We start from the raw sequence: 19,578 nt of genomic DNA, 5'->3' as shown, positions 1-19,578 counted from the left end.
TTAAGAATAAGATCATTAACAATAATAATGTACAGCGTGGGACATTCAAGAAACACAACTTCAGTTCATACAGAAGGCAAAATTATATTAATGCTGTAAATCTGAAATATGAATAAATATGTTGAAAACTCTCATCAGGTCAGGCAATATCTGTGAAGAGAGAAACAGATTTAGTTTCAGTTCAATTAGCTAAAATTAGAACTTGGAAGTGGCAGTGAATTAAATTGTTTGAAGTGACAGGGAGCTGGGGATGGGCGGGTGACAAGGAAAGAACAAAATGGAAGTGCCGGAGTGATTAAATGACAAAAAGGATGATGGTGAAAGGGAAGAGCTCAGGATTCCCATGTCCTTACCCTGAGTCACAGGGAGGGACATGGGATGGTCAGTGGCTCAGGAATGGAGTGTGTGGTGGGGTTGAAGATGATGAGAGAGAAACCTTTTTCACACTGCCAGTGGTTTGGGTCTGGAATTACAGCCGGGAAGTGTGGTGGAGGGAGGCTGAATCGAAACAGTCAGAAAGGAATTAGATGATTATTTGAATATAAACATTGAGCGAGGATACGAGAAAAAGGCTGGAGAATGACACAAATTCCTAATGCTAATTTGGTGAGCTAGTACAGACACGATGGGCCAAATGGCCTCATTGTGAACCGTAACAATTCTGTGAAGATAATGGTTGGAAATGTATTGATATTTCAGCTGGGAGTTGGTGATGTTTCCGTGTGGACAGTGTTAGTAGCCATAGTTCCCAGTGAAATATTAATATTTCTCTCCAATAGAGAGAGAGACAATTTGTTACATGTAGCTTCAGGGACAAAACTTAATAAACGTGGGGCAATGGGAGGAGGTGGGACTCTATGAACCCCCACAGCCGGTACGAGGACCAAACCCTCAACATTAGCATCATTCCACATCACACTCCAGACACCAAACCAACTGAACTAACCAACTCCACACAGAACCAGAACGGGCACATTAATATCTGACAGGTTAGGGGAATCCGTCCACTCAGGCAGCACAGGCAGAATCACAGAATTATTACAGAGCAGAAGGAGGCCACTCGGCCCATTGTGTCTGCACTGACTCTCCGAATGAGCAACTCACTAAGAGTCATTCCCTCACCTTCCCCCAAAACCCTGTGAATTCCAGAGTTTAACCACTGGCTGCAGGGGAAGATCCCATTCAGGTAAAGCTGGCACCAGATTTAAAGGCAGCCAGCAGCACTTTTAAAGGCTCTGAAGGGAGCAGTGAGGGAGCCCTGGTTAATGAACAAGGGACTGAAATGGCAGAAGGCAGATTAAACCCAATTCACTGACACTTCCCTGGAAATTCTCAAGGCTATATCGGTTTGGAGGGAGGTTCTGTTCCCTCAGGACTGGAGGAGGAGACCTGTCACATCAACACAAGCAAGTCTGGATAGAAACTGCCGAGGGCCAGAGCAGGCAGCACGTGGCTGCAGTGAGGCAAAAGGATCAATAACCTGATATGTTCTGACAAGGTGAGTGTTAAACTTACAGGCTGATATGTGAATAAGGATGGAAGAGAAATTGTGGAAAGAACATCTCCACCCAGACATTGGCAATGTCCAAACAGCAGCATCAATCTTCAGGAACATGTCAGCCTCTCTGTGAAGGGTTCCGGTCAGTCAGAGATGACTGCTGTACTGCCCACACTGAGTGACCATCCTGGTGGGCCCATGATGGGCAGTCTGGCAGCACCATAGGCTTGTGTGTGTCTTTGATGGGTGAGTAACAATGGAAATTTATGTGCTTGTAGAAGAGGACACAGAGCGTCAGAGAAGGAGCCAAGAGTGACAGTGTCTGGATTGTGTTATCCTTATGCCAATGGAAGATGAAGTGCTGGAGCTGGGAGACCTGAAGGCTGGGTGGGCAATCACTGATGGTGAGATGGGTTGTGGATCCAGAGAGAGTGAGTGAGTGAGTGATGGGCACAGGAGAGGCTCTGCTGCTGAGTCCAAAACCTGGTGCTTGTGTGTTCACCATTGGTCAGATGGAGCTCTGGGTTAGGAACAGTCTCCAGGACATGTTGGAATGTGCATTACCCTCTAACAATCTTCACTCTCTTACACAAAACAATTGCTGCGGTGAGTGAAAGATGGGTGTGCACCTCTTAAGATGAGGAGGGGTCCTCAGGTTATTCTCCATAATGTCAGCCAGAACAGATACTGTCTCACACGAGTAGCAAAGGGGTTACAATCTGGCAGCACAGGACAGCACATACAAACCCGAGCAGCTGATGGAGGCAGTAATAGCTGAGTTCACTCACACTCTTGAGGGGAGAGGACAGAGCCAGCTTGTGGAAGGTGAAATGTGACTGGAGTCTTTAACAATGCAGCAGATACTGGAGCTGCAGTGTAAGGTATTTTAACATCCGGTGGAGTTTCCAAAGGCTGTGTGTATCCATACACAAAGGATGGAGGAGTCAATCCAGGCCAGCAGTGTTACCATGTCTCAGGTATGAGCACAAATAACATCCTCCACAGAGAGATTGGTGACCTTCATGGAGAGTCACATCCAGCCTATCACCCACAGCAAATACACATGAGCTGCATGTTCTCACCACCTCCAGGAGCTCTGTGGAACACGGGCTGTGGGAGGGATGGGAAAATGTGCCTGGAGTCACTGTCGGGACTTCCCAGCTGAACAGGGAGGGTCCAGTTTGCCCTGAATGGATAGAGGAGCGGCTGCCTGCAGCATTTGGGGGCTCCTCTCAGGATGCCCCTGGTGTGGGCAGTGGGTCCTCTTCTGCTCCGACTGTGACACCAGCACCTCATGAAGCTATGATGCCAGAGACAACTCCAGTATCTGTGCAGAGGATTCACAGTTGGCCGGATCCTTCCAGGACTCAGGAAATCTGAGGACAAAGGCCACAGTCATCGAAATTCCCAGACAGAGTAAAAGATCCTGCCTGTCGCTCAACGGAAAGTGCGGGGGGGTGGGGGGGCGGTTGCCATGGTGGGGTTGCTTCCTTGAGTTTCACAGGGCTATACTTTGTTGTCACCGGTCAGTTTGTTATGTTTGTGTTTTCAGAAAGTTCAGAGATGAAACACCACTAAATAAATCCTTCACCATATTACTGGGTCTTTAACAGTTCACTGGGAATGTGAGATGGGAAATACAGCACTGAATGAGCTCAATACAATTCCAATGCCTTTGTTTCATGTAGTGACGGCTCCAGGGAAATTATAAAACATTCACAGGAACAGTAACAGTGCTGGAGATGGTGGAAGATTTATTACACTGAATGGCTGTGTGAGTTAATATCCATGGAAAACATGTCTGTATTACTGAATCTCCATCCTCCCTGACACATATCCCATGTCCCTGGCCTGTGGTCCATGGGGTTCCTCATCATGAAGCATCTGGTCAACATTGTATTGCATCACACTTTGTTCAAAGCTTCTCCACTCTAACTCCAGGTTGTATGGAACACAGAACAACACCAGGACATTGAGACTCTTGCTGGGTATATTGAAGGGTTCCATCAGATCTTTAGAAACCCTTTGGCCTGTGCAATGGTCACTCTAGTTGTCCTGTCACAGCTGTGTGTCTCTCGTCTGTAACTGTGTCTGGGCACAATTACCCATCCCTTCAGTGGGTAGCTCTTGTCTTTATTAATTCTTTCAAAGGATGATGGTATGACTGGCAATGCAAACACTTGCAGCCCATCCACATTGTCCTTGACAGAGGAATGGTGAACCATCTTGTTAAATTCTGAAGACCCTCTGGTACAATGCGGGAGGAAGGGACATTCAGGATTATGATCCCACAATTGTGATGGAGAAGGAATACATTCTCAGTCAGGTTGGTGTCTGGCTTGGGAGGGAATCTGAAAGTGGTTGGTGTTCCATTCTTCTGATATTCTCGCCCACCGAGGTGATAGAAAAGTCTTCTTATTTTCTATCACCGAACTAGCACAGGCTTGTGTCTTTGATGGGAGAGTAACAATGGAACTTTATATGCCTGTAGAAGAGAGCATGAAAGGTCAGGAAATGAGCTAAAAATGGTGACAATATCCAGATCTTGCCATCCTTACACCTAGAATTCGCAGCGCTGGAGCTGGGAGAACAGCAAACAGGGTGGGAAATCACTGATTGTGATATTTGTTGTGAAGCTGAGAGCGAGCGGTTGAATGGATGGGCACAGGAGATTCTCTGGCACCTACAACACAGAGCTTGTTTACCCACCACTGGTCACATGGAACCAGCTGAAGGATGTGTTGGAATGTACATTTTGTTACAAACTATACCCTTAAGAAATATACTGAATATTGAAGGATATTGAATTCGATGACCAGCCATGAACAAAATGAATGGTGGAGCAGGCTCGAAGGGCCAAATGGCCGACTCCTGCTTCTAGTTTAATCATGTTTCTATGCAGGTTATACTGTCCGCACCGTGCTATCTATAACCGGTTTCCTTTATGTTACTGAAGCAGTATAATTGACATCATGTTGATTTTAATCTGAACTAATGCAGTGTTCTGTTGTTTCAGTGTTCCCCTGAGATGGCAGAGTAGAGCTTGATTGTGGGTGATTGACAGGTTATGTCATGTGACTGAGGGACAGCTATTTTTCACAGAACATTCTAGTTTTTATTCTGCTTTCAGAAGCTGCTTGAAGTTGAGACAAACAGCAGTGCTGTTTCCCTCTCTGAAGTTGGAGTTTTTGCTGTTGAAGTGTTGCTGTGTTGGAAGCTGTCAGAGACTGGGGTTACCTCTCTGCGATTGGGCTGTTCGGAGGCTAAATCCTTCTCTGAAAACAATTGTCGGTTGGCTGTCTGGAAGTGTTAAAAAGCTGGAAATCGGCAACACGTGAGCGTACTTGTTTTTGTGCTAACTAATGTTGGAGAAGGGTGTGTGTCTGTGGGTATTGCTTTATATTGGAACAACAGAGATAGCTAGCTGTGAAGAGTTACACTGTGTCATGTTTACGTCTTGCAATTGGTAAAGGTTATGCTAATTCTTGTTGTTATATTCTAACTGCATTCTTAAATAAACTGTGTTTGATAAAAGTATCCCAGTGGGTCACTTGATTCATACCTGGAGTGAAACACCTCATGCTCATCAATACCAAAATCAAATGTAAAACCAAAGGTCCAGGCTAACTTCACAAAACACCTTGGAGTTTCTGGCCTGCGTCTTAACAATTGCCTCCATTCACTCTTAAGTCTTCCTCACAAATCAATGGATGTGTGACTGGGGAACATCTGTCCCCATCTGAGCTTGTGAACGGGCCCTCAGAGTCACTGTCACATTATTCCCCTACACCCAGGGCACAAAAAATCAATGTGACTGAACCCAAAGCAATGGAATGTCAAAGACAGAAATCACAGGGATTAGTGAAAATTCAGGTTCTGGTTCATAACTTCCAATCCCTGGGCCTTTATAGAGGTTTTCAGCACAGAAAGAGGCCCTTCGGCCCACCATGTCTGTGTCAGCCATCAAGCACCAATCTATTCTAATCCATTACCAGCACTTGCTCCATAGCCTTGTACACTGCAGCATTTCAAGTGCTTGTCTGAATGCTTCTTAAATGTTGAGAGTGTTCCTGACTCCACCACCCTTTCAGACAGTGAGATCCAGATTCCCGCTACCCTCTGGGTGAAAAAACATTTCCACAGAACCAGAGAATCCCCACTGTGCAGAAGGCTCCCAATCGCCCCATCCACTCTACACTGACTCTCCGAAGATGCATCTTAACCAGACCCACACAACTGCTTATCACTGGACATTTACCATGGCAAATCCACCAAAACTACACATCTTAGGACACTAAGGGATAATTTAGCATGGTCGATCCACCTAACCTACACTAGTTTGGACTGTGGGAGAAACCAGAGTACCTGACAGAAACCCGCACACACGGGGAGATCGTTCAAACTCCACAGACAGTCACCAGAGGCTGGAATTAAACAAAGGTCCCTGATGTTGTGAGGCAGCAATGCTAACCACTGAGCCATCTTCAATTCTCCTCTGGAACTCCTGTTCAATGCCTTAAATCAATACAACTGGTTACTGCCCCCTAAAACGAAAGAGGAAGGTTTCTTTCTATAATTTAAGAACATAATAGAAGCAGGAGTAGGCCGTATGGCCCTTCGAGCCTGCCCCGCCATTCAATAAGATCATGGCTGATCTGTCGTGTCTCAGTTCCACTTTCCCGCCCTCTCCCCATAACCCTTAATCCCCTCTCCTATCAAAAACCCATCAACCCGCGTCTTAAAAATATTTAGCGAGGCAGCCTCCACCACTTCAACGGGCAGAGAATTCCAGAGATTCACCACCCTTTGAGTGAAGAAGTTCCTCCTCAACTCTGTTCTAAACTGCCCCCCCTTTATCTTGAGGCTGTGCCCCCTAGTCCTACTGTCTTTTTTGAGCGGGAAGAGTCTCTCCACCTCTATCCTATCCATCCCATTCATCATCTTATACATCTCAATGAGATCTCCCCTCATTCTTCTAAACTCCAACGAGTACAAGCCTAGTTTATTCAGCCTCTCCTCATAGCTCAACCCCCTCAACTCCGGTATCAGCCTAGTAAACCTCCTCTGTACTCCCTCCAAGGCCAAAATATCTTTGCGCAGGTGCGGCGCCCAAAACTGCACACAGTACTCCAGCTGCGGCCTCACCAATGCCCTATACAGCTGCAGCAAGACCTCCCTACTTTTATATTCAATCCCCCTCGCTATGAAGGCCAGCATCCCATTCGCCTTCCTGACCACCTGCTGCACCTGCAAGCTGGGTTTTTGCGACTCATGCACAAGGACCCCGAGGTCCCTCTGCACCGTCGCCTGCTGCAGTTTTTCGCCACGTAAGTAATAGTCCTTCCTACCATTCTTCCTACCAAAGTGGACCACCTCACACTTGCCAATATTAAATTCCATTTGCCATTTCCTGGCCCATTCGCCCAGCCTATCTAGATCCTTCTGCAGACTCTCCACACCCTCCGCACAATTTGCCGTTCCCCCAATCTTGGTGTGATCCGCAAATTTCGACACCCTACACTCGGTTCCCTCCTCCAGATCATCTATATAAATGGTAAAAAGCTGAGGCCCCAGCACCGACCCTTGGGGCACTCCACTAGTCACCATCCGCCAATCCGAATAGCACCCGTTGACCCCCACTCTCTGCCTCCTATTTGACAACCAATCCTCTATCCACGCTAACACCCTACTCCCAACTCCAAGTCCCCTGACCTTCTGCAATAACTTCTTATGAGGTACTTTGATAGAACTCCACATGGTTGTCCTCCAGCCTTCCCTGTCTGAGTAAAACACCAGGAGCATTGACATACAGAGGGATCTGTGCGTACTTGTCCACTGATCCCTGAAAGTGGCAACACAGGTGGATAACTTGGTCAACAAGGCATGCAGCATGCTCACTTCATTGGCCAGGGCATTGAGTATAGAAGTTGGCAAGTTATGTTACAGCTGTATTAAACTTTAGTTAGGCCCAATATGGAATATTGCTGATCGCCAGACAACCAGAAGGATGTGGAGGCTTTGGAGAAGGTGCAAATAAGGTTTACAAGGACATTGCCTGGTCTGGTTAAGGTATGAAGAGAAGTTGAATAAACTCGGATTGTTTTCACTGGAAAGACAGAGGCTGAGGGGTGACCTGATCGAGGCAGATATATGGTTGATAGTTGGAGTCTTTTCCCCAGGGTGGAAAGGTCAACTACAGGACGGGACAGTTTGAAGGCAAGGGGGGGAAAGTTTAGAGGAGATGTGCGGGGAAAGTTTTCACAGAGGGTGGTGGGTGCCTCGAATGCACAGCCAGTGAAGTTGACAGAAGCAGGCACGTTCCCAATATTCAAGGTTTATCTCGATAGAAACATGAACGGGAGATGAACAGAGGAATAGAAACTGCAAATGAGCAACAAGTACTGGGTCTGAATAAGAATGAGTCGCTGCCACAGGGTTGATGGGCCGAAGGGCCTGTTACTGTGCTGTATGACTCTTGGTTCTTCTTTGTACATGAATGTTAAAAATCACCCGTGATTACTGCAGTTTGTTTTTACAAGACCCCATTATTTTTCCTGTGTACTGTGTCAGAGATTCTGAATATTGTTCGGGACGATTAAATGATTCCACAAGTGACCTTTTAACTTTGTTAATTCTTATCTTTACACAAACTGATTCTGCATCTTGATCATTGGAACTAAGTTCACCTCTCGCTACTGTACTGTCATCTGTTACCAACAGCGAGACTCCACCACCATGTTCTGTCCTCCATTTACTGTCATCTATTCACTCTCCCCACTTTCACAAATCAATGGATGCTGTGTCCGGGGAGAGCTGTGCACATCTGAGGAGGAGGAGAGAACCTCAGAGGGTGCACCATAACATTATTCACCCACACTCTCAACATAAAGATCTGTGGGACTGACATCCCATTGCTCAGGGATCAGAGAGAGAAGCAACAGGAGTCAGAGGAAAAACAATTTTCCTCATTCATAACTGACACCAATAGTAATGGGCAGTGTTTTTATACACATACCAGTGGTGAAATTATATTGTTGAACATTCAGTTATTATAAACACAATCTCACACAGTCTGCTACTTACTTCAGTTTCTGTATTTTACAGTCCGGATTCCTCAGAGCCACAGACAGCCGTTTCACTCCTGAATCTCCCAGTTTATTGGTACCCAGATTCAGATCTATCAGTGAGCGGTTTGTACTGAGAGCAGAGACCAGGTCCTCGGCACAAGAATCGGTGAGAGCATTACGATTCAGACTGGAGATCAGAGAGAGAAATAACAGGAATCAGGGTAAATCCACGTTGTTTTTAATAATAAGATCATTAACAATAATAATGTACAGCGCGGGACATTCAAGAAACACAACTTCAGTTCATATAGAAGGCAAAATACTATTGATGCTGTAAAAGTGAAATGGGAATGGGAATCAAATATCCCTCATCTCAGCTGAAATAACTGTGAGAGCATTATATTTCAGACTGGAGATGAGAGAGTGAAAAATAACAGGAATCATATGATTTCCCAGTGTTTTAAGAATAAGATCATTAACAATAATAATGTACAGCGCGGGACATTGAAGAAACACAACTTCAGTTGATACAGAAGGCAAAATTATATTAATGCTGTAAATCTGAAATATGAATATGTTGGAAACTCTCAGCAGGTCAGGCAGCATCTGTGAAGAGAGAAACAGATTTAGTTTCAGTTTAATTAGTTACAATTAGAACTTGGAAATCACAGTGAGTATTTTTTTAAGTGACAGGGAGCTGGGAATGCACGTGTGAGAAGGAAAGAATAAAAGGGAAGTGCCGGAGTGATCAAATGTCAAAAGGAATGATGGTGATAGAGAAAAGTGCAGGGAGGGATGTGGAATGGTCAGTGGCTCAGGAATAGATTTTGTGGTTTTGTTGAAAATAATGTGAGGGAAACCTTTTTCACACTGCCAGTGGTTCGGGTCTGGAATGTACAGGCGGGAAGTGTGGTGGAGGCAGGCTGATTCGAGGCATCACAGAGGGCAGTCGATGAACATTCGAATGAAACAATGTGTAAAGATATGAGGAGAAGGCAGGAGAATGAGACAAATTCCTAATACTAGTTTGGTGAGCCGGGGCAGACACATTTCACCTCGTGGAGCTCGGTAATAATTCTGTGAAGATAATGGTTGGAAATGTATCGATATTTTAACTGGAAGCTGGTGATGTTGCTGTGTTAACAGGGTTAGGTAATTTAACCAGTGTCCACTAAGGGCCATTGGTATCTCTCTCAGGTAGAATCACAGAATTGTTACAGAGGAGAAGGAGACCATTCGGCCCACACTGTCTGCACTGACTCTCTGAATCAGCAATTTACTAAGTGTCATTCCCCCAAATACTCCCCTTAGCCTCACATTCTTCCTTTTCAGATAATAATCCAATTCCCTTTGGAAATTTTCAACTGAACATGTCTCCACCACACTCTCGGACAGTGAATTCCAGCTATTAACCACTCACTGCAGGGGATGTCCCGGTTCAGGCAATGCTGGCACCAGCAGCAATTTCATAGGCAGCAGCTCTGGAGAGAGCAGTGAGGAAGACCTGGTTACTGAACACAGGGCTGAAATAGGAGGAGGAAGATTAAACTCAATTCAATGATGCACTTAGCAACACTTGGTCGTGTTCCCCAAGGCTACGTGAGTTTGGAGCAAATTTCTGTTCTCTCAGGACTGGAGAGTATCTGCCACATCAATCCAAGTATAACGGGATGGAGATTGCCGGAGACCTGAGCAGGCGTGGGTTATATGGTTGCAGTGAGGCAAAAGGATGAAGAACTTGCTATGTTCTGACAAGGGGGTGAAGCATCTTATAGCATGTAATCTGAGGGATATGAGGTCAAATGAGGATGAAAGTGAAATGTAGAAAGGTCATCCCCACACAGACACAGGAAATGCCCAGACAGCAGCATCGGCTGTCAGAGACATGTCAGCCTCTCTCTGCAGCGTTCTGGTTAGTCAGATAACTCTCACACTGTGAGAATGGGATGGTCACAGGCTTTCCCTGTGTAGACATGATGGTCAGTCAGGTTGTCACCAGCATAGGCTTGTGTCTTTGATGGGAGAGTAGCTTTATGTGTCTGTAGAAGAGAGCATGAAATGTCAGGAAATGAGTTAAAAATGGTGACAGCGAACACATTCTGTAATCCTTACACCTAAAATTAGCAGTGCTGCAGCTGGGAGAATAGTGTGGGAAATCACTGATTAGCAATGCTAACCACTGAGCCATCTTCAATTCTCCTCAAACTCCTTCTCCTTGCCTTAAATCAATACAACTGGTTATTGACCCTTAAAATGAAGGAGAAAGGTTTCTTTCTATAATTTGATAGAACTCCACATGGTTGTCCCCCAGCTTTCCCTGTCTGAGTAAAACACCAGGAGCATTGACATACAGAGGGATCTGTGCGTACTTGTCCACTGATCCCTGAAAGTGGTAACACAGGTGGATAACTTGGTCAACAAGGCATGCAGCATGCTCGCTTCAATGGCCAGGGCATCGAGTACAAAAGTTAGCAAGCTATGTTAGAGCTGTATTAAACTTTAGTTCGGCCCAATATAGAATATTGAGTGCAGTGCTGGTCACCAGATAACCAGAAGGATGTGGCTGCTTTGGAGAAGATGCAAAGAAGGTTTACAAGGATGTTGCCTGGTCTGGTTAAGGTATGAAGAGAAGTTGAATAAACTCGGATTGTTTTCACTGGAAAGACAGAGGCTGAGGGGTGACCTGATCGAGGCAGATATATGGTTGATAGTTGGAGTCTTTTCCCCAGGGTGGAAAGGTCAACTACAGGACGGGACAGTTTGAAGGCAAGAGGGGGAAAGTTTCGAGGAGATGTGCGGGGAAAGTTTTCACAGAGGGTGGTGGGTCCCTCGAATGCACAGCCAGTGAAGTTGACAGAAGCAGGCACGCTCCCAATGTTCAAGGTTTATCTCGATAGAAACATGAACGGGAGACGAACAGAGGAACAGAAACTGCGAATGAGCAACAAGTACTGGGTCTGAATAAGAATGAGTCGCTTGTTGAGTTTTGAGGAGCTGACAAAAATGATTGACGGGGGAAGGGCCGTGGGTGTTGTCTACATGGATTTTAGTAAACTGTTTGACAAGTTGACCGGTTCCTAGCCCCCTCTTCATCCACTCCAACAAACAGAGAGAGCTGGGAATTGAACCCGTATCAACTGCTCGGAAAGTAGCCACCTTCATGGCAGGCTGGTGCAAAAGGTTAAATCTCACGGGATAAAAGGTGAGCTAGCGAAATGGGTGGAGAACTGGCTTGGCCATAGAAGACAGAGGATAGCACTGGAGGGGTCTTTTTCCTGTTGGAGGCCTGTGACTAGTGGTGTTCCGCAGGGCTCTGTGCTGGGACCTCTGCTGTTTGTGATATATATAAATGATTTAGAAGAAGGTGTAACTGGTGTAATCATAAGTTTGCGGACGACACAAAGATTGCTGGAGTTGCGGATAGTGATGAACATTGGCAGAGAATACAGCAGGATATAGATAAACTGGAAAATTGGGCAGAGAAATGGCAGGTGGAATTTAATAGTAAAATGTCTGACAACACCAGGTTTAAGTCTAATCGGTTGGACTTAAACCTGGTGTTGTCAGACTTTTTACTGTGTTTACCCCCGTCCAATGCCGGCATATCCACATCATGACTAGGTGGAATTTAATCCAGATAAATGAGAAGTGATGTATTTCGGTAGATCTAATGTAGGGAGGAGCTGTACAATAAATGGCAGAACCATCAAGAGTATAGACACACAGAGGGACCTGAGTGTGCAAGTCCACAGATTCCTAAATGTGACAGCACAGGTGGAGAGGGTGGTGAAAAAGACATATGGCACGTTTGTCTTTATTGGACGGGGCATAGAGTATAAAAGTTGGCATGTTATATTACAGCTATATAGAACATTGGTTAGGCCACATTTGGAATACTGTGTCCAGTTCTGGTCGCCGCACTACCAGAAGGACGTGGAGGCTTTGGAGAGACTACAGAAAAAGGTTTACCAGGATGTTGCCTGGTATGGAGGGTCTTAGCTACGAGGAGAGATTGGGTAAACTGGGGTTGTTCTCCCTGGAAAGGAGGAGGATGAGGGGTGACCTATTAGAGGTGTATAAAATTAAGAAGAACACAGATAGGGTGAACAGTGGGAAGCTTTCTCGCAGGTCGGAGGTGACGAATACAAGGGGTCACAAGTTCAAGGTGAGGGGGCCAAGATTCAACACAGATGTCGGGGGATATATTTTACACAGAGGGTGGTGGGGGCCTGGAATGCACTGCCAAGCAAGGTGGTTGAGGCAGACACGCTGGCATCGTTTAAGACATATCTAGACAGCCACATGAACAGACTGGGAATAGACAGATACAAACGAATGGTCTAGTTGGGCTCATGAGCGGTGCAGGCTTGGAGGGCCGAAGGGCTTGTTCCTGTGTTGTGTTGCTCTTTGTTCTTTGCTGCAGGCTTAGTGGGCCAAAGTGCCTGTTGCTGTGCTGCATGGTTCTTTGTTCATCTTTGTACATGAATGTTAAAAATCACCCGTGATTGTTGCAGTTTTGTGAATGCACCTACACCACAGGAGTCCCTAAATGCAATGATGGTGATATAATAGTGAGCGTAGCTACTTTCCAAGCAGTTGATACGGGTTCAATTCCCAGCTCTCTCAGTTTGTTGGAGTGGATGAAGGGAGGGCCAGGAGCCAGTAACCACAACCTAAAAGAGTGGGTCTATCTAACGTAGTCAGGTCTGTGGCTCCAGCCTGGAGCAGTGCTGTTAAACTTAGCTGATTGTCGGAGGGTCAGTTAATCATTTAACTACTCTGAGGCAACCCACACTGAGTTCAAAAGGGAAATGGTGAATCTAATGGTGAGACAGAGGAAAACTAAATTAATTGGTTGGTAAACAAAACATGCTGTTTGCTACTGGCTTTATATTGCTGTGAATTGGAGGAAGCAACTTAAAGGGTCAATGATGGTTCTGCTGTTGATGTGGTGTACACAGATATTCAAAAATCATCTGATGCAGTGACACAACAGACTTGTGGCATAAACTCATTAAATAAATGGGAAAGTATTAATGTGGATACAAAATTGGATGAACAATGAGTAATGGATATTTTCCAGGCTGGAGGATGTCTGTAGTGGAGAACCCTAGCGGTCAGTATTGGGATTCCTGCTTTTCCCTGATATATATGAACGATTTCAGTGTTTACAGTAAAGAGGAAAATTTCAAAATTTGTTGATCACAGAAATGTTTGCAGCATCGGAAACTGTGAGGAGGGGGGCTTGGGACTGAAAAACAGACCATGGTGGAGTGTACAGATAGGTGGCAGATTAAGTTCAATGCAGAAACGTGTGAGGTGAGACTTTCAGGAAACATGGACATGAGGAAGCAATATAAAATAATCGGTAGATTTGTTAACGGATTGCAGGAACAGAGGGACTGGACGTATATGTACATCGATCATTGCTGTTAGCAGGGTAAGTGTCGGTAGCAGCTAATAAAGAATATAGTATCTTGGGCTTTACTGTTATGAATTAGTTTTATGTTTGTGGGCATCAGATAATAATCCCTGAGTTTAAGTTTAATTTGTGTTTCTGTACTTGTGAGCTCAGAAAGGGCCAAAACTTTAATTTCCCTTCATGTTAAACAAAGCTGTCTGTCTGGTTTCACTTTAAACTGTCCCTGCATTTTAATTTAAGGGTTACGATACTGTAAGAGTTATAGAGATTAAAAAAAAGGTTGCTTATATTCAGAGGCCCACAATGAATGATAGAAACACTGAGTTTCAGTTGTAATCAGTTAATCCAAGAAGTAAGAGGGTGTTCACAGAGGCTGCCAGTAGAGGCAGGACAATGCAGGGATTCAGAAAGCAGAACCCAAAAGATAAATCACCGTCAGAAACCAAGGAGGAAAAGAGGCGTGTTAGGAAGATAGAAGTCAAAGTGACAATAAAACCTGAACCTGAACAAGCTACTGCTCCCAAAGTTAAAGAGAGGAGCAGAGAGAGGCTCCCAGTTACAGACAGAGCTGCTCAAGGCTCACGAGAATCCAGATATCTGATATAATCCAAAAGTTGGTGACACCTTCATACAGTCTATGAGGCACTGGTGTCTGTTGGCCTGACTGAATATGAAGGAATAATGAAAGGAAGCATTGAAATATTGGAGGGGGATCCTTGGTGAAGGCATCTGAGAGAAAAGATTCCAAAATCTGTTTTGATTTCCAGAGTGGACTCAGAGATACTCGTGTGGAAGCAAGAGTCCCAGTGAGACTAGTTTTTTCACAATGTGACAATCATTTGGGGGGGATTTGAAGAAGAATCAACTGCAGTTACTTTGGGCGGCATCTGTCACTTAGTTTCAGAGAGTGATGTATCTGACCACAGGTGGCTTGTTGGTTTACACTGACTGTGTACTTACTGAAAACACTAGAGCATAAGATCTATTTTCAAACTCGTGTCATCCTTACAGATCTGTAGATATCTGTGAAGTTAGATGGGGTGCAGTAGTGGGGCACTGTAGTTATTTTTAACAAAGATTTTAGTGTATTGTTAAAAATTAATTGACTACCTTGTTATTCTGTTCATCTACATTTCTAAATATTAAAACAAAAGTTCTGATCTACTGAGCAGAGTTCTGCTCTCAGACTTAACTGTCTGAATGGACAACAACAAGGTTTAAAGTAATTTGTAAAAGAAGCAAATCTAATGTGAGGAAAGCCTATTTGTTTTACACAGTGTCTGGTTCAGGTCTGGAATTGAGGTGGAGGTGATTTTACGAGGCTGTAGTCAGAACCATGATGAATAAAAACTCATGGGTTGCTGTAACATAACAGGGGGGTTTATTTTCACAAAGCTTACACACACCAAAAGGTTTAGTACTTACCTGGCAGGGAGAGTCAATGATCAGGCAGGCTGATCTCCCAGGACAAGGCTATCACATTACACTCTGGGTGTGCTGACCCCCTGTGATGTCCCAATGCCAGATATTCGACTGCAGGTTTTGTGGTAGTGGGAGACTGTGTTAACACTCTGCCCATTTATTTCAGCAATGCTGGCACCATCTCCAAAGGCAGCCGGCAGGACTTTCAAACACAGCAGCTCTGGAGGGAGCAGCGAGGGAGCTCTGCTTACTGAATGAGGGGCTGAAATGTCAGAAAGCAGAACAAGGGTTACCCCCCCAATCACTAATTCCTCCCTGGAGGGACTCCTCCCGGCTGCTCAGGCTCAGAGGGAGGTCCTGTTCCCTCAGGATGGGAGGAGGTTATCCCATCATTACAAGCCAGTCTGGATGGAGATTGCTGGGAGGTGAGCAGGTTTCAGACACATGGTTACAGTGTGGAAAAGGATCAATGTCCTGATGTGTTCTGACACGGTGAGTGCAGCACAGCCTGATATGTGAATAAGGATGAGAGGGATATTGTAGAAAGAACATCTCCACCCAGACACTGGCAATGCAAAGGCAGCAGCATTGACTGTCAGAGACATGTCCGTTAGGCTGGCACCAACATAGGCTAGAGCAGGGTTCACCAACATATTCACTGGGCAAACACATGGCAATGTTTTTCTCACTCAAGGGGCCGATGAGTAAATTTCAGAATGATCAAGTTTGGCACAGCAGAAATTTCAATTAAAAACTAAACTGAGATATGAAAAGAAACAACTTGCTGAGCACAATAATGAGGAATAAATAAAGATGATAATTAGAGTTTAATCCTCATCTATCACAAATTGTTTCTCTCCCACATTTTCTGCAGTTTGGCTCAAAAACCCATCAGCAGCAAACATGGGAAAGAAACGGCATGTGATTGGAGCAGCTCCATACAGATTCTTCCGTTCAAACTGAACTGTGTGACTGAGATTCTGGAAACTCGCTCCGGGGGCCGCATTGAGGGGCTTCGAGGGTCACATTCACCCCTTGGTCCACACATTGGACAACCCTGGGCTACAGCATGCGTTTGATGAGTGAGGAACAATTGGAAAGAGAACAAACATCATCAGGGAATGAGTGAAGAAGAGTGGAGACATCCAGATCTTGCCATCCTCACACCAATGGAAGATGAAGTGCTGGATCAGGAAGGCCTGGGGGCAGAGTGGGTAATTACTGCTGGTGAGATGGGTTGAGTTGGTGGCCTAATGAATGGGCACAGGAGAGTGTCTGGTGAGGACAAAACATAGAGCTTGTGTATCCATCACTGGTCACAGAGAGCAGTCTGAAGGACGTATTGGGATAAGAACAAAATAACTAGGGGCAGCAGAAGGCCATTCAGCCCCTCGAGCAGACTCCATCACGGCTGATCTCATTGTAGTCACAATTATTTTCCTGCTCACTCCTCTGCAACCCTTGATTCACTGCTCAATCCAAAATCATTCTTGGCTCAGCCTTGAATATATCATAGAATCATAGAACGCTACAGTGAAGAAAGAGGCCCTTCGGCCCATCGAGTCTGCACCGAACACAATCCCACCCAGTCCCTACCCCCATATCCCTACATATTATACCCACTAATCCCTCTAACCTATGCATCCTTGGACTCTTAGGAGCAATTTCTTAGCATGGCCAATCAACCTAACCTGCACATCTTTGGACTGTGGGAGGAAACTGGAGCACCCGGAGGAAACCCATGCAGACATGAGGAGAACAAGCAAACTCCACACAGACAGTGACCTGAACAGGAATCGAACCCAGAACCCTGGAGCTGTGAAGCAGCAGTGCTAACCACTGTGCTACTGTGCCGCTCTATTTAATATTTAATGATTCTGCTGCCACTAGTCTCCAGGGAAGAGAATTCCACTGACCAGCGACCATCTAAAAAATAAATTTCTCCTCCTCTCAGTCTTAAGGGACTGACAATTACATTTTAAAATCTGTCCCCTTGTTCTGGTCTCTCTCACAAGAAACAGGCTCTCAGAACCACCTTCTCTCATCCCCTTAATACCATCACCTTTTAATCTTCTGACCTTTCATAGATATTCTTCCAATCTGCTCAATTTTTCCTCATAAAATAAACCTCTCCATCCCAGGAATCAGCCGTGTGGACTTTCTCTGAACTGGTTCTAATACAATTCTATCCTTTAGGTAAAGAGCTCAACACTATACACAATACTCCAGTTGTGTTCTAATGAAGGTCGTGTAAAGCTGCAGCAAAACCTTCTTACTCTTACCTTCCATTCCTATTGCAATAAGAACGTTAAGAAACAGGAGCAGGAATCATCCATTCTGTCCTTCAAATCCACTCCATCATTCAATGTGACCATGGCTGATCCTCTGCTTCAACACCATTTCCAACATTATCCCTGCATTCCTTGATTCACCAGCATTCTAATGGGAAACAAATACCCCTCATCTCAGCTAAATAACTGCCCCTTTTTCTCAGACTGTGTCCCAGGTTTCAGACCCTCCAACAAGGGGAAACATCCTTTCTACATCAGGTCTATTGAACCCCGTAAAATAGTATAGGTTTGAATAAGTTCAGCTATCATTCTTCTAAAGGCCTGAGAATAAAGTGTTTTTGTTCTTCATCGGACAACTGGGTTAAGTTATGAGGAGAGATTGTAGAAACACGGATTGTTTTCACTACAAAAAGGGAGTCTGAGGGGTGACCTGATAGAGGTTACACAATTATGACAGGCATCGGCATAGTGGATAGTCAGAGACTTTTCTCCAGTGTGGAATGGTAAAGTACAAGAGGGCACAGGATGAAGAGGAGTGGAACAAAGTTTGGGGAGGTGTGTGGGGAAAATTTTCAGAGGGTGTTGGGTGCCTGAAAGGCACTGCCAATGGAGGTGGTGGAAGCAGGCATGTTACCAATGTCCGAGGTGTATCTTGATAGACACATGGACAAGAGACAAACTGAGGAATACCATCCACGTATGGGTAGTAAGTAGTGGGTCTGAATAAGGGTTAGGAGTCACCACAGGCTTGCTGGGTCAAAGGGCCTGTTACAGTGCTGTATGGTTCTTTGTTCTTTTTCATATATGGAGATTAAAATCACCCGTGATTATTGCAGTTTGTTTTTACAAGACCCCATTATTTTTCCTGTGCACTGTGTCAGAGATTGTGAATATTGTTAGGGGTCTATAAATGATTCTTAGAAGTGATCTTTTAACTTTGTTAATTCCTGTCTCTACCCAAACTGATTCTGTATCTTGAGCATTGGAACTAAGTTCATCTCTCGCTACTGTACTGTCATCTGTTACTAACAGTGAGACTCCACCACCATGTCCTGTCCTCCATTTACTGTCATCTATTCACTCTCCCCACTTTCACAAATCAATGGATGCTGTGTCCGGGGAGAGCTGTGCACATCTGAGGAGGAGGAGAGAACCTCAGAGGGTGCACCATAACATTATTCCCCCACACCCTCAACATAAGGATCTGTGGGACTGACATCCCATTGCTCAGGGATCAGAGAGAGAAGCAACAGGAGTCAGAGGAAAAGCAATTTTCCTTATTCATAACTGACACCAATAGTAATGGGCAGTGTTTTTATACAAATACCAGTGGTGAAATTATATTGTTGAATATTCAGTTATTATAAACACAATCTCACACAGTCTGCTACTTACTGCAGTTTCTGTATTTTACAGTCCGGATTCCTCAGAGCCACAGACAGCCGTTTCACTCCTGAATCTCCCAGTTTATTGTGACCCAGATTCAGATCTATCAGTGAGCGGTTTGTACTGAGAGCAGAGGCCAGGTCCTCGGCACAAGAATCGATGAGATCATTATATTTCAGGCTAGAGATCAGAGAGAGAAAAATAACAGGAATCAGGGTAAATCCACAGTGTTTTTAAGAATAAGATCATTAACAATAATAATGTACAGCGTGGGACATTCAAGAAACACAATTTCAGTTCAAGGCAAAATTATATTAATGCTGTAAATCTGAAATATGAATAAATATGTTGGAAACTCTCATCAGGTCAGGCAATATCTGTGAAGAGAGAAACAGATTTAGTTTCAGTTCAATTAGCTAAAATTAGAAATTGGAAGTAGCAGTGAATTAAATTGTTTGAAGTGACAGGGAGCTGGGGATGGGCGGGTGACAA

The 19,578-nt window shown here is 44.8% G+C and overlaps 1 protein-coding gene and 1 non-coding gene across 3 annotated transcripts in view; one reads left to right on the top strand and one right to left on the bottom strand.

Annotated features, from left to right (window-relative positions):
* LOC145337395 (NACHT, LRR and PYD domains-containing protein 3-like) overlaps positions 1-19,578 on the bottom strand; it is an 87,651-nt gene that overhangs the window by 6,044 nt on the left and 62,029 nt on the right. The window contains exons 10-11 of one of the 2 annotated variants that reach the window (XM_080182173.1): positions 19,096-19,266; positions 8,582-8,752 (exon numbers count right to left, since the gene is read on the bottom strand). In XM_080182173.1, the coding sequence (XP_080038299.1) occupies positions 8,582-8,752; positions 19,096-19,266 (342 nt within the window). Of the gene's footprint in view, positions 1-8,581; positions 8,753-10,102; positions 10,605-19,095; positions 19,267-19,578 lie in introns of those variants that run through there. The other variant, XM_080182172.1, reaches the window with a different exon arrangement.
* LOC145337440 (U1 spliceosomal RNA) lies at positions 15,405-15,566 on the top strand. The gene has a single exon (XR_013885354.1). It is a non-coding gene; the product is annotated as a U1 spliceosomal RNA (small nuclear RNA).

This window comes from Carcharhinus amblyrhynchos, unplaced genomic scaffold (assembly GCF_965287045.1).
Source record: "Carcharhinus amblyrhynchos unplaced genomic scaffold, sCarAmb.v2.hapA scaffold_48, whole genome shotgun sequence".
Lineage (NCBI taxonomy): Eukaryota > Metazoa > Chordata > Chondrichthyes > Carcharhiniformes > Carcharhinidae > Carcharhinus > Carcharhinus amblyrhynchos.
This window is presented reverse-complemented; position numbering and strand designations above follow the sequence as displayed.